Source organism: Saccopteryx bilineata, chromosome 8 (assembly GCF_036850765.1).
Source record: "Saccopteryx bilineata isolate mSacBil1 chromosome 8, mSacBil1_pri_phased_curated, whole genome shotgun sequence".
NCBI lineage: Eukaryota > Metazoa > Chordata > Mammalia > Chiroptera > Emballonuridae > Saccopteryx > Saccopteryx bilineata.
In genome coordinates, this window is record NC_089497.1 from 54,043,583 (window position 1) to 54,057,869 (window position 14,287).

Below are 14,287 nucleotides of genomic sequence, written 5' to 3' on the forward strand. Positions count from 1 at the left end.
AGTCATCCTTTATACATGTTAGACCAATTCATACTCTGTCCAGCTGTGTGTGAGTGCCTGTTTCCCACAGTCTTGCAATCCAGTCCATCATTAATATTTTTATCTTTTCTCATCTGATATCAGATTCTTTAAAAATAATCCATATTCGTTATTGCTTTTATAGGTTTTGTTTAACTGATAATATTGTAACTATATTATTTTCTATTATTTTTATTGAAATGTACAGAATTTAATCTATACCATTATCTACTGAGAGTTACAGGCTTATCTGGTTCACTAACTGTTATTGATACTCTTATTCCTATGAATAAAATACATTCCTATTCACAAACATCTGGTAAAAATATACATGTAGAAAATGTGTAAAAACTGCTAAACAAGTGAGTGGATAATTATAAAGTGAACATACATGTAATAGCCGTGCAGGTCATGAAAGCAGGACATGCCCAGCTTTCCAGAAATGCCTGTGTGCCCCTCCCTGGTCACAGCTGGGCCCTCTTCCCCTAGAAGCAGCTGTTTTCCTGGCATTCATAATGATAGTGTCTTGTCTTTGCTTTGTAATTTCACCTCCTATGTATGTGCTCCTAACACAATATAGTTTCAATGTAGCTATTTTTATATTTTATATGAATAGAATCATATTGTATGTTTTGTGTGTGTGCATCTTGTTTCTGTCACTCAACATGTGTTTTTATGGAATTCATCCATGCTGATGTTTAGACTTGTTCATTCATTTTCATTGCTGTATAGTATTCCATTGTGCGAGGATACCACAATTTATTTGCCCGTTCTGTACATGGGATGTTTGGGGCTACTATGAACAGTGCTGCTATGAATACCCTTGTATATAAATATCTTTGTGCACATGTACTTGAGTTTCTCTTGGCTGTAAAGCTAGGAGTGGAGTTGCTAGGTGATAGGCTACGTTTATATCTATCTTCAGCTTTACTAGATGATATAAACTATTTTCTTTTAATGTTGCTACCAAATTTACACTTTTACCAATATACAGGGGTGGGAAAAAGTAGGCTTACAGTTGTAATACAAATAAATAATAATATAAGGTCTACCGGAAAGTTCTGTCCGTTTCTATCACAAGTTTTGACACGTAAGCACGTTTATTTGGCGCATGTGTGCCTCTCTATTTTTATCACTTAATGTATACATACTGACGTAGCAAAGTAACTAAAACAAAGTTGATTCACCATTAGTCTTATGTGCGAAGCGATAGTGTACCCATGGCTACTGATAAAGTTCATTTACGCCACTGTAAGTTTTACAAATTTTAACAAGGAAGAAATGCTACAGAAGCATGTCTGTCGCATCCACCATATTCCCCGGACTTAGCACCCTCCAACTATCACTTGTTTTTGTCCTTACAAAATTTTTTGAAGGGCAAAAAATTCAAAAATGAAGAAGATATCAAACAAGCACTGGTTCAATTTTTCGCATCAAAAGATAAAACATTTTTCAAAAATGGGATATACAAATTGCCCTCACGCTGGCAAGAAATCATTAATAATAATGGCAATTATATTATTTAATAAAGTTTATTGACGGTAAGAAAAATTTGTATTTTGTTTTATTCCCAAAATGGACAGAACTTTCCGGTAGACCTTATACAAGAATAAACTCTGCCGCCCTGGCCGGTTGGCTCAGCGGTAGAGCGTTGGCCTAGCGTGCGGAGGACCCGGGTTCGATTCCCAGCCAGGGCACACAGGAGAAGTGCCCATTTGCTTCTCCACCCCTCCGCCGCGCTTTCTTCTCTGTCTCTCTCTTCCCCTCCTGCAGCCAAGGCTCCATTGGAGCAAAGATGGCCCGGGGGCTGGGGATGGCTCTGTGGCCTCTGCCTCAGGCACTAGAGTGGCTCTGGTCGCAACATGGCGACGCCCAGGATGGGCAGAGCATCGCCCCCTGGTGGGCAGAGCGTCGCCCCTGGTGGGCGTGCCGTGGGCGTGCCGGGTGGATCCCGGTCGGGCGCATGCGGGAGTCTGTCTGACTGTCTCTCCCTGTTTCCAGCTTCAGAAAAATGAAAAAAAAAAAAAAAAGAATAAACTCTGTGTTCCATGTACTCACAACTGCTAACCTACCTTTGCCCACCCCTGTATGTAAAATTTTCTGTTGCTCTATATCCTTGCTTCTAATTAAAATTGTCAAATATCAGAAATTTTGCAGGTCTGGAAGGTATATGGTAATACCTGCTTATGGTTTCAATTTGCATTTCCATACTCACTAATGAGGTTGGATACCTTCTAGTAGTATTATTGGGCCTTAGTATTTTCTCTTAGTATTTTCTCTCATTTTATAATGTCCATATTCAAGCCCTTTGCCCCTGTATCTAGTGAGTTGTCTTTTTTTTCTTACACATTTTTAGGAATCCTTTATATGTTCTAGATATTGGTCCTTTGTTGGTTATACATGTTATAAATATCTGCCCTCACTCTGTGGCTAGTCTTTTTACTCCCTCTACTTTGTCTTGATAAACACATAACTTGATATTTTAAAGAAGATACATTGGTAAGTTAGAGGCTCATATGATGTGACATATGAGACATTTCTTACATTTAGCATTCACCATTTATTTCTCCACAGAATAGTGAACAAACATGGACACTTAATATATAATGCAGGCTTCTGCCAGTCCCTGAGTGCACCTCTGTTATAATGAAAGAATAAGAACTAGTTGACTTGTACGAAATGTATCTGTCTGTTGTATTTTACTCTGCGTGTTATGTGATGGGCCGCTAAAGCAATGAAACGTGTTAGAAAAAAAGATGATAAATACACTGGAGTTGGGACTCTGCTGTCTGACAAACAGATCCAAGACCTAGGGAGACAGCGATTAATGCAGAAGGACTGCTACTGCACCCTTTGACATTGACTGAGCATCTGTGTAATCTGTTCCACTCTGAGCCACTGTCCTAATGCCCTGACCTATGGAGGGACCTTCTAACTGGTCCCAGACAGTCACTCTTACCTCCTTCTAATCACTTCTCCATTCTTCAACCAATGTGATCCTTTTAAAATGCAAGCTCTCGACATCATTCTGTGACTTCCAGCCCTTCAACAGTACCCCTTTGCTCTTAGGATAAATGCCAAAATACTCCGTGTGACCACCGAGGGCTGCATGAGCTGGCCCTTGACTTCTCCAGCCTCACAGACACCCCTCTTCCTGTTTCCTGCCTGGCAGCTGCCCTGGCCTCCCTCAGATGGGTCAGGCTTCTTCCCAGCCCAAGGCCTTTGCTGGAAAATTCTTTGTCCTCCCGAGCACAGTCCACCCCTTTTGCTCTCTCTTCTCTTGATCTGAGCCTGTCTGGCCATTCTAAGTCTCCTCCCCAAGTCCTGTGTCTCACACCACCCTGTACCGTTATTTCTTGGTATGTATGACTGTCAGTATAAGCATCTGCGTGGTTATGTGACTGCATCCTCCACAAGACTTTTAAGTCCCTGAGGACAGAGATGTGTCTGTTTTACATCCCCGCTACATCACTGAATCTAACTAAGTACTAGTTCAGAGCAGGCATTTGGTATATATTTATTAAATGAATAAATGAGGAGCAAATAAACACAGAGCATTATGGATAAGAGAAAGCTCTAGAAATTGAGACTTAGTATAATTAAGAAAATCAAACGTGGCCCTGGCCGGTTGGCTCAGTGGTAGAGCGTCAGCCTGGCGTGCAGAAGTCCCGGGTTCGATTCCCGGCCAGGGCACACAGGAGAAGCACCCATCTGCTTCTCCACCCCTCCCCCTTTCCTTCCTCTCTGTCTCTCTCTTCCCCTCCCACAGCCGAGGCTCCATTGGAGCAAAGATGGCCCCGGCGCTGAGGATGGCTCCTTGGCCTCTGCCCCAGGCGCTAGAGTGGCTCTGGTCGCGGCAGAGGGATGCCCTGGAGGGGCAGAGCATCGCCCCCTGGTGGGCATGCCGGGTGGATCCCGGTCGGGCGCATGCGGGAGTCTGACTATCTCTCCTCGTTTCTAGCTTCAGAAAAAAATAAAAAAATTAAAAATCAAACGTGTAGTTTGAGAAGTTCAGAGAGGTTTCAGCATTAAACTTCACTACACGAGTAGGCTTTGTCCCATGCAGCACTGGTGTTGGGACTAAGTGTAAGGAGATAAGGAAACATAGGACAATTTAGAGCTTGCAGAGTGGATATGCCTGGTAGAAGTTCAGGGTTTGGGAGGTGAGCTGTGGGAAATAAAACTGGAATGATTGGTTGGGTCAGATCATAGCAGACCATGGACCCCATTTAAAAGAATTTAGACTAGCCCTGGCTGGTTGGCTCAGTGGTAGAGTGTCGGCCTGGCGTGCAGGAGTCCTGGGCTCGATTCCTGGCCAGGGCACACAGGAGAAGCGCCCATCTGCTTCTCCACCCTTTCCCCTCTCCTTTCTCTCTATCTCTCTCTTCCCCTCCCACAGCCAAGTCACCATTGGAGCAAATTTGGCCCGGGCACTGAGGACGGCTCCATGGCCTCCACCTCAGGTGCTAGAATAGCTCCGGTTGCAACAGAGCAACGCCCCAGATGGGCAGAACATTTGCCCCCTGGTGGGCTTGCCTGGTAGATACTGGTCGGGCGCATGAGGGAGTCTGTCTCTCTGCCCCTCCACTTCTCACTTCAGAAAAATACAAAAACAAAACAGAATTTAGACTTTACTGGTGATCACCTAAGAAACACTGAGAATTTTTCCTTTTCTTTTTCTTTCTTTCTTTCTTTTTTTAGCATGGTTGTCACAGAACTACTTCTATCTTCACATGGATGCATGTCCTTTTATTCTCTTGTTCTTTTTCTAGACTCACAGTCTAAGATTAATTTGCCCACAGTTCTCTGTCTCATGCTTTCTGCCCACCCCCAGAATACCAGTTCAGTTCCTCCTGTCTTTCTCCTGTTGTCAGACAGCTCCTTCCCCTCTGCCACTGGACACATTTGCTACTTCGTGCTCCTGGTGAGATCTGCACTTTGACTCCTACCCCTGGTTCTTCTTTCTCTAGATCCTCACCAACCTTCAACCACGTGTTCCTTTCATTCTGATGTCCATGACAAAAAAATTTCAAGGTCCTATCTCTGAAATGCCTTCACTCCTGGTGGCAGTTCCGTATTTCTTTAGTCCTGCACTCACCACATTCTCTGAGCGCCTCTTTGCCAGGCGCTGTCCCAGGATGGAGCATTCTCAGTGAAACCGAACGGGCCAGCTCCACCTTGACCAGCGCTGGGTTCTGCTGGGGAACCAGCAAACCAGGAAACACAAGACAGCGGGCGGCACAGTAAGCGCTGTGCTGCTGGGCAGTACGTGTAACTGGTCGCCTGTATGTTTCCAATTTGACATCCAGCTTTTCCTCAGTCTCAGCATCAAATTTTTTTTTTCTTTTTTTCTCAAACCAGTAACATGGTTTGACAACATGATGTTTGCAGATAACCAGGTTTCTCCTGTGGACTCATTTTCGGCATGTTCCTGGAGAGCTGGTCTGTGGCTGAGTCCTGAGAATGACTCCCTCAAGACTCCGGCCACACCACCCCAGCAGCCTGCACCCCCTGTCCAGATCCTTTCCAGCAGACTGCTGAGCGGTCCCCTGCTCTCTGGGGTCCTGCCCCCGCACTGTGTCCTTCCTTCCTACTGACAGCAGTTTCATCTTCCAGACACGTCTTTCAACAGCTCACTCGTCTGTTAAAAGCCTTCAATAGCACATGTACTTAGGATGGATGACGTACAGGCCCATTTCCAAACACATTTGGGTGGTTTTCCCTCCCACACACGATCCTTCCGAGACCCTTCTGTTACATGCCGACCTTTGGTTGAACCATATGAAACTGCCATTTCTGTGTATCCAAAATGATCGAATATTGGCAATTTATGTGTCAACCTAATTGCAACTTACCAAATCATTGGCTGCCTGTGTCTTCCTTCTGTGTTACAGGGTATGTTCCCTGACGATCATGTCTTGGTCTTAATGATGCTTGGGTCTTCCTGTCTGTGTCAGCATCTGGCACACGGGACCTACTGGGAGTCGAGTGCTCCCCCCAGGCCATGCTTTGCTCCAGCTGCTTCCATCCCCTGTGACGCCCACTGACTGGGCTTTATCGCATCAGGCCCCCTCCACCACTGGCCTAGCTCACGCCTCCTTCACTGGAAAGCTCATTATTACTCTACACTGAGCCACTCAACACCTCTGAGCTACCAGTATCCCCCCAAAAATCAAATATAATGAACCCATGAACAACGAGAGGGTCAGGGCGCTGACCCCTTACACAATTGAAAATCCACATATAACTTTTAACTCCCCCAAAACTTAACTACTAATTAATAGTCTACCGTTGCCTGGAAGCTTCACCAATAACATGAACAGTTGATTAACACATATTTGATATGTTATATGTATTATATACTATATTCCTACAATAAAGTACCCCAGGGGAAAGAAAATGTTTTAAAAATCATAAGGAAGAGAAAATACATTTACAGCCCTAGACGTATTTGTTTTTTAAAATTTGTGTATAAGTGGACTTGCACAGTTCAAAGCAGTGTTGCTCAATGGTCAGTGAGTTGGAAGAGCTCGGTCTAGCCCTTACCTTCACCCTGGGGCTATACCGTGTTTCCAGCTGTCGATGGCAGTAACCTTACGTGGGTGACTCCCTGCGCCCCACTCAGCAGAACTGAAACTAAACACATCACCTACCATCTCCCACATCTGCTCCTCTTCTAAGACCTTCATCCATAGCTTGACCTCTGAGCCGTCCTGGTTTTCCTGTGTTCTCAATCCTCGTCCTGAAACACTATTACAGTGGCTCCCATAGTGATTGCACATTCCTCGGCCTGGCTTTAGACTTCATTTGCTGTATCAGTTCTATTCCTGGGAGCTTCCAGAGGGAAAGCATGTATCCCCAACCCGGTACATTCTCTAGGACCTACAGCCTCCTGATGCACACAGGCCCCTTCCTCCTGGTTCTGCCCCTCCTCGGGGTCCCTTGCTGTCTGCAAACCTGTCCTCTGACGTAAGTTTTCTGGTAGATATGTGTGATTGTCTTACTAAAATACAATGATGTTTCAAGTAATAACCACCTTTGTCTACCAGCCTATACTTCTTCGCTGTGTCCCAAAAAATTATTTCTCTGTCCTGATAGCTAAGTTTCTGACCACAGGAAGAGTATTGTTAGAACTCATCTTTGTTATTAGAATGATTTCTTGAGTCCCTTCTGTCAGCACTTTGTGGGACGGCATCTCCTTCCAGCTTGCTCTTGTCCATGGATTGGTTTTTATCTCAGCAGCTGACTCCTGAGATCCAGGTAGGCAAGGCTCCAGTGTGACTCCTCGTGGTATCTGCAGTGCGCTGAGATAGAGTTAGCACTCACAGACAGTGCTCAGGAAGTACTCGTTAGAGTGATAAGTGTCGTGCGTGTAACTTCCGTTTGTGTATATTTATAAATTCCTGTGTGTCTCCAGATGTGTTTCCCATATGCACTCTAAAATGTATTTATCTGTGTGGTCTTGGAGGAACAGGGCTATCTTGATATTTTCCTTGGCCACCCGGCCCATGACGTTGTAAACCATTAAGGCGTGTGCTCCAAACTCTCCTGGCTGTGGCTGGCCCAGGTGACGGGCCTGAGCTGCAGCCTGCGACTTCTTTCCCACCTGCTTGGGCTCTTCCTTTTCCCCCTAAATAGTAACAACTAATTTTCCTGTTAAACATAAAAAAGAAATGTGTCTGTACATATGTGTGTGTATTTGTGCTTATGTACATATATACATATGCATATATATATTATATATACATATGTGAATGCAAGTATGTATATATTAAGGAAACACACCAAAGTATCAATAGTGGTTATTTCTGGATGGTGGCTTTTTCCAAATTCTCTGATTAAAAAAATTATTTTTATTAACCAGGAAAACAAAACCCGCTAATAGATGTTATTTTTAAATGATAGGAAGGGACAGGATTTTTAGATGGTTGCTGAGGCCCACCCTCTGTGTGACCCAAGAGCAAGGGGACCAGCATGTGCCCGCTAGGGAACAGGTGACCAGTGTCTCAGCATCTCAGATGGGACAGCATGGCCAGAGAGGGAACTGGGTGATGTGCAGGTCGGGCCAAGGCTGTGAGCTGAGGAACTAGCAGCTTTGTGAGGGTCAGGAGCCCTGGTCAGTGGAAGGAAGGAGCAGGAACAGCTGCTGGGAGGAGGCTGAGGGTGATAAGGAGATGAGGGAAAACTTGAAACACACTTTCAAGTTCCTGAAGAGACATGCCGTGGGAGAGAGGGGAAGCAGACGTGTTTTAAATTTGGTTTTAATGCCCTGTGTTTCCAGAGAGAGGTGTTTCCAGAGGTACTCAGTGTGGGGACACTGGAACCCGGGTTAGGAGGACATGGAGAGCTTTCATGAGGGACAAGGGTGACCCCTGCCTGGGCAGCAAGGTTTCAAACAGCAGGGGCATCATTAGGTCAGGACGCTTCTCTTCCCCACCTCCCACATGCCCCCCATCACCCCTCACCTTCCCCAGTCTGAGGGCAGAGGGAAGGTTTCCTGATAAAGAGGCAGTTTCTGAGCTTTCTGAACTTGAAACAAAACAATCACACATGAAACATACTGTCGAGGCTGCTCCCGCACTGCCCAGCCTCCCAGCCCCCGGAGGGCTCCCTGAGCGGAGGAGGAGGTGCAGAGAGGAAAGCAGGGAGATGGCACCTCCTCCTCCTCGCGGTGGCCTGTGTCTTTTCTCTGGGGAGGGGTGGAGGCAGGGAGCACCCCCAGATCTCAGAACACGGAGCCCCAGGGTCAGCATGGGCAGCAAACACGCATCCAGAATGAGGCCTTTCAGGCAGAGTAGAAACATGAAGAGCAAATCAGAACATCACAGAATCCATCCCAGAAACAGAGCTCAGCTGAACATCCATGTCACGTTTTGGTTTTTTTTGCCTTTTCCATATGTACAATTTATATTTTTACTATTCTACACCTCAGTTTTTAATTCCGATGGCTACACCAATGGGAATCTGCAGTCTGGGCTCTGGTGTGAATTTGAGGTGGAGGAACACGAGCAGCACCAAGTCCCCACCCAGGACACCACCCTGCCCCATCTCATGGGACAGATGCCAGCCCTTCCCTTAGAGGTCCCACTATAACTGGGGGCCGAGAAAAGCACAAGGCTGCCTGCGAGGAAGCCACCCTTGACATAAGTGACTGACAGTGACAGCTGCCATCCGCCTCTCTTACCTCCTAACAGGAGCGGGTATTTTACACACAATCTCTCATTTGATCCTCCCAATAACTCTTCAAGGTAAGTATCATTATCCTCACTTTGCAGAAAACATACTCAGAGAGGTTAAATAACTTGCCTGGGGTCATACAACCAGAAAGTGGCAGAGCTGAGATTTGAGCCCAGGTCTTCCCTTGGTGTCTGTTATGCACACTGCCTTCCACTGGCCGAATTCACTAAAGAAAACAATCAGATGATTCAGGCAAAAACACACAAAGTAACATTTTGGCCCAAATGGTGGGAGTACTATCTCATTTCCCCCTTCCTGATCCACTGAATGAAACACACTGGATCAAAAGACCAAGAACATTACAGTTCCTTGTGTTGCACGTGTCAGTTGCCCACTGCTCCCTGTGCCTCACAGAGCAAGGCATGAGTCAGGAGTCTAGAGGAGACTGTGTACTGTGCCTCAGCCACTGGGGTTGTAATTCAGGCATATCTCTGCCTCACTGATTTCCTAATCCATCAGACAGGAATATCCAGAACATAGAGTCAACTGAAGATGCATTTTAAAATATATTACAAAATAATTGCCTCAAACTCTTTATGGAACGAGAAAAAGTATAAATCTACAATACAATAAATATGTTCCCCACTGGCGGCTAATTTTATTTCACTGGATGTCCAATGATGTCTCTTGTGTACCCAGGGATAGGAGAATATCTCTCTATAGCTCATATTATGATTGCCTAGTATTAGAATGGGACCTACAGTATATTGAGTAAATATGTAAAGCAGTTATAGCATATGAAGGGGTCTAGACCTGAATAGTGAGAGATGAGCAAAATCCCCACAGAGACTGCTCCCACTCCCCAAATAGAAACTGGGAGGCCTGGTTAATAAAAGCCACTGTCCTGTCAAAGGGGGACTTGCTGATTCTTGCCCTTCATGGAAAATGCTGAAGACGTGGGCTTTGGACAGTGTGTGCTGCAGATGGGAGAAGGCCATTCAGACACTGCAGCCCTCAGGTGTCCCCGTGAGAGAATGGCTGGGGCACAGAAAGGCCTCGGTGCCAAGATGGCGAACCAGGGGCATTAGGATTACCAGGGAAGTGTTTCAGAAAGCTGATCCCAAGCCCTACCCTGGCCTACTGAACCAGAGTGCCAAAGATACAGGGGGGTTGCATATGGATGAATGTGTGACCTCCAAGCTGAGAGTTATTTTCTAAAAGAAATCATCAGTGTTTCAGAAGCAGTTAATGACCTTCTTTTATCGCACTTCCACTTCCACTTCTCCCACTCATCCTTTCCCTAGGCCAGATTTGATTTTTTTTTTTTTAAAGTTATCTCAATGAGATTGTGAAGGACTGTCACTTATCCATGCATTGGTGCTAATCACTCTTGCAGTGCACCACCAGGCGAGGTAAAACCCTGGCTTCCTATGTAAAAGTGTCTGTCTTTTCTCAGGCTGTTAGTGAGCGCGTTCAGTTTGCCTGCATGCATCTTAGATGTCTCACATATCAAACCATCACCAGACAGATTTGCGGGGGCACAGAGGCGATCACAACGTGCGGAGGGTTTAACAGGGGAGACAATTCTTTTTATGCAAATCCTCGGGAACATATATAATGAAGTGACCCAAACCACTTCTAGCTAGGTCCTCCAGGATAAGATGGATCCTCAAAATATATGAGGGGTGCTTTCCAAGACCTTTGGAATCCACAAGCATACAAATCTCACTTAGCAGATGGAGTCTCCGTTACAAGAGGCAGCGTGGCACAGTGGGGAGGGATCACTTTGAATCAAACCAGCCTTGGCAGCGATCTCACTGCTCCACTTGCCAGTTGTATGATCCTGGGCAGGACCTCTCAGTGTTTCAGTCTGCAAAATGGGGGCAATGGTATCATCCGCCCCACAAGGTGTGGTGCAAATGACATGAAACAATGCAGGCCAGACCCTTAGCTTGTTGCTAGGTGCATGCTTAATATTCAACAACCATCAACTGTTAATAATAAGGCTAATAAAAATAATGACACAAATTAGATATTAGTAAAAATGAGAATAAAAATATTTTTAAGAACTGTTCTCCCCTTCAGAATTTTAACAACTGGATAAAGAATGTCAAACTCAGTGTTTCTAAAACTATGAAATTCTGCTGCTAAAATGAATTCTGTGGACCGTACAGCACATCTATAAACTAAAGAGGAAGTGACAGTGAATTATGTTGTGGGGGACGAGCTAATCCTGACAGCTGATGCCACCCCCCCACCGACCCCCACAAATGTAACGTGATATGGAAATTGACAGACCCTGCTCCCTGGTAAATGTGAGCTAGGTGGTCACCTCCACCGTCACTAATGCCTGTGGACAGCTCCTGGCTGTCTTCAGATTCTCATTTCCATTCTGCATCCTAAGTGTCCTGTCTTCCTCTTAGCTCAGGGTAAGCACCATTTGAATTTGATGCTGAGATGTTTTCTCTCCCTTACGGACCAGTTTTTGCCCTGCTGGAGTTCTTACTATGGAATCTGAAATTGTTTTTTTATTTCTATATGGCAAATGTGATGGAGCCTTTGACATCATGAGCCACTGTCAAATGGGAGAGCATACTCTTTAATTTACCTTGAACTTTTCTCCTGGCTAGGAGCCATTGCTGTTTAGACCGTGTCACTCCTCTCGTTCCACTAGAAGTTGACTTTCTTTGAGGAACCACTGTTCTTAAAGAAACAGGACTCATTACTTCAGATGGCCCAGTAGAGCGGGTATAACCACACTGGAATATGGAAATGTGGAAGCTGGTCTGTATCGTGACCCATCTATTCGCTCACTCTCACTCAGTGACCCACTCCCTCAGCCAGCCTTGCAGCCCGCACGAACCTGCCTCATGCCTCCAAAAAAATTACAGATTACCACATGCCATGGACCCTACAAACACTTGACAAATGAATTACATTACTGCTAAAGCTCTACACCATAAACGGGTAAACTTATCTAAGTTTCTTTCCCGAAATGGAATGTCATAGCAAGACCTGTAGGTAGGGCATAGGGACCCTGAAAGGGTCGAAACGAGAAAGCAAAACAAAAACCCCCAAGAGGTATAAAAGAAACACTAACGATCACTGCCACTAGGACCCCATATTGAACGCATCTCTGTTTATATTAGTCCTGGCTCTACTCCTGCTGATCTATCTGGGATGCTGGGGAGCCACAGCAGCCTGTCACATGCAGAACTAATGCAAGGAACAGTGTTTGAATTTGAGCCCTAACGGTGTTAGCAGAAGCGGCCAGTCAGATCCTGCCTCCGACCCTGGGCCTGGTTGGCTTCTTCTGAATGTTCAGACCCAGGCCTGTCTGCCAGAGAGCACTGCTCCCTCCATTCCCTCTTCTAAGTGAATGCTGTGTGTTTGCCACGTCGCACTCTGTGCACTGGGTTGCTAGAAATACAGTAGGTTGCACTGATATTTTAACTCTGTGTTCTATAAAGGGCTATGTGATCTCATGCAAATTTTTGCTAAGTCATATGCAAATCACAGAGCCCGGCCCTTTTCTTAACAGGATGGCAACCTGGCTCCTCGGTGGCACCTGGGACCTGGAGATCCTTTCTCCACTTACGTTTAGCGCGCAGCCTGGGACTTGTCCCTGCAGCTCTCCGGGTTAGCCGTGCCGCCGTTGAGACCTCCCACCTGGACTCCCATCACCCACCTCTCTTGAGACTGCTCTGGCGGGGCTGGTGTGGGGTGCAGCCTTTGCTCAGAGGGCACCATGTTCAGCAAAACCTGTCCACCTGGGCCATGGGCTCACCCCTCAGGGCTCCCTGATTCTCTACTGGGTACAATTTGATGTTGCCAAGCTTCTCTCCAAAGTCTAAAAATGTGGGAGGCTTCACGATGCAAGGTACTTCCCCCAACGCCCAGTCTGAACACCAGGTACCCCGGCCCTCGCTGCCCTGAGGCCTGCGGTGTGAGTGGACAGGTTCACGAGAGGCAGACACCTGTCTCTGGAGTTTTTCTCCAGTTGAATGTTTCTAGTATTTTCAGTAGCCCCCAATCTGGAAAATCCCATCGTTCTGAGCTAGCCTGCCTACCCCGTATCATGAAAAAGTGGGAGGAGGAAAAGGGAATGGTTTATGGGAGAGAAGAGGGGGTGACCTCTAGCTGTTCCCAAACACTGGCAGCAAGCACTTCCCCAGCACACGCTGTCTGCTGCAGCCTACCCAGGCTTTGTCAAGGTCTTCTCGTTTCTTCCTAACCTCACGCACTGCTGAGGTCTCCACCCTCCTAGCCATCCGCTGCATTCAGACTACCCTGTTAGGGGGTGGACAGGAAATAGGAGAAATAAATGAAACACTCTGGCCACATGCTGGTCATTGTTGAGACTAGATGACAGGTACGTGGGCGTTCATTATACCATTCTCTCCACTTTTGTATATGTTTGCAATTTTTCATAATAAAAAGTTAAAGAATAAAAAAAGTCCTTCAGCTCCTGAGACACTTAAGAGAGAGCCCCAACCCCTAACACTGAGTTTCCTGGAAACCCCACACTATGGCAAGAGACAAAGATGATTCTATGACATATAGATGTATATATATATATTCATTTTCTAATTTTTTTAAGGCCCACTGCTTTATTTTCAATAGACTAAACCTTATTTCTAAGAGGTCCCAAAGTTGGGCTTATTGCCTCCAGCTGGGTTTTGGGGGTGGGATGCGTGAAGGGTTCCTCAAAATCCTGAAAGTTTACACTTCCGTGTGTCTCACAGTCTCGCTGTGAGGACGGGACTTGTTCAGTGTCACTGAACGTTGAGGAGGAAACACACTGTTGATCACAGTGTCATACTCTGGAATTGCACCTGGCTCAGGAAAGGACGGTCTTTGTACTTGAATTTCAATCCAATGGAGAATCTTAACACGGGCATTTGCATGACTGAGAATTGCTGCTGTCTCCCCACCCCCGCCCCCATATGTCACTTTCTTGAATGTGTTCTAATAAAATGATTCTAAAGCAGGCTGTTGATATACAGTGATTTATCAATGCTTTCGGCTGAGTGCTAAGGCCCTTAATTTTCAACCAAGAACCCACCCCATCCCACTTTCTGGAAAGAGCTGT

At 45.9% G+C, this 14,287-nt stretch overlaps 1 protein-coding gene across 24 annotated transcripts in view; it reads left to right on the forward strand.

The window, feature by feature from the left end:
• The window catches only part of KALRN (kalirin RhoGEF kinase), a 735,103-nt gene that overhangs the window by 513,912 nt on the left and 206,904 nt on the right, over positions 1 to 14,287 (forward strand). For 6 of the 24 annotated variants that reach the window (XM_066240737.1, XM_066240739.1, XM_066240742.1 and 3 more), the window contains exon 34: positions 12,737 to 13,264. The exons of the other annotated variants lie outside the window; for them this stretch is intronic. In XM_066240737.1, coding sequence (XP_066096834.1) covers positions 12,737 to 12,799 — 63 coding nt within the window. In that variant the 3' untranslated portion in view covers positions 12,800 to 13,264. Of the gene's footprint in view, positions 1 to 12,736; positions 13,265 to 14,287 lie in introns of those variants that run through there. 24 annotated transcript variants of the gene reach the window in all.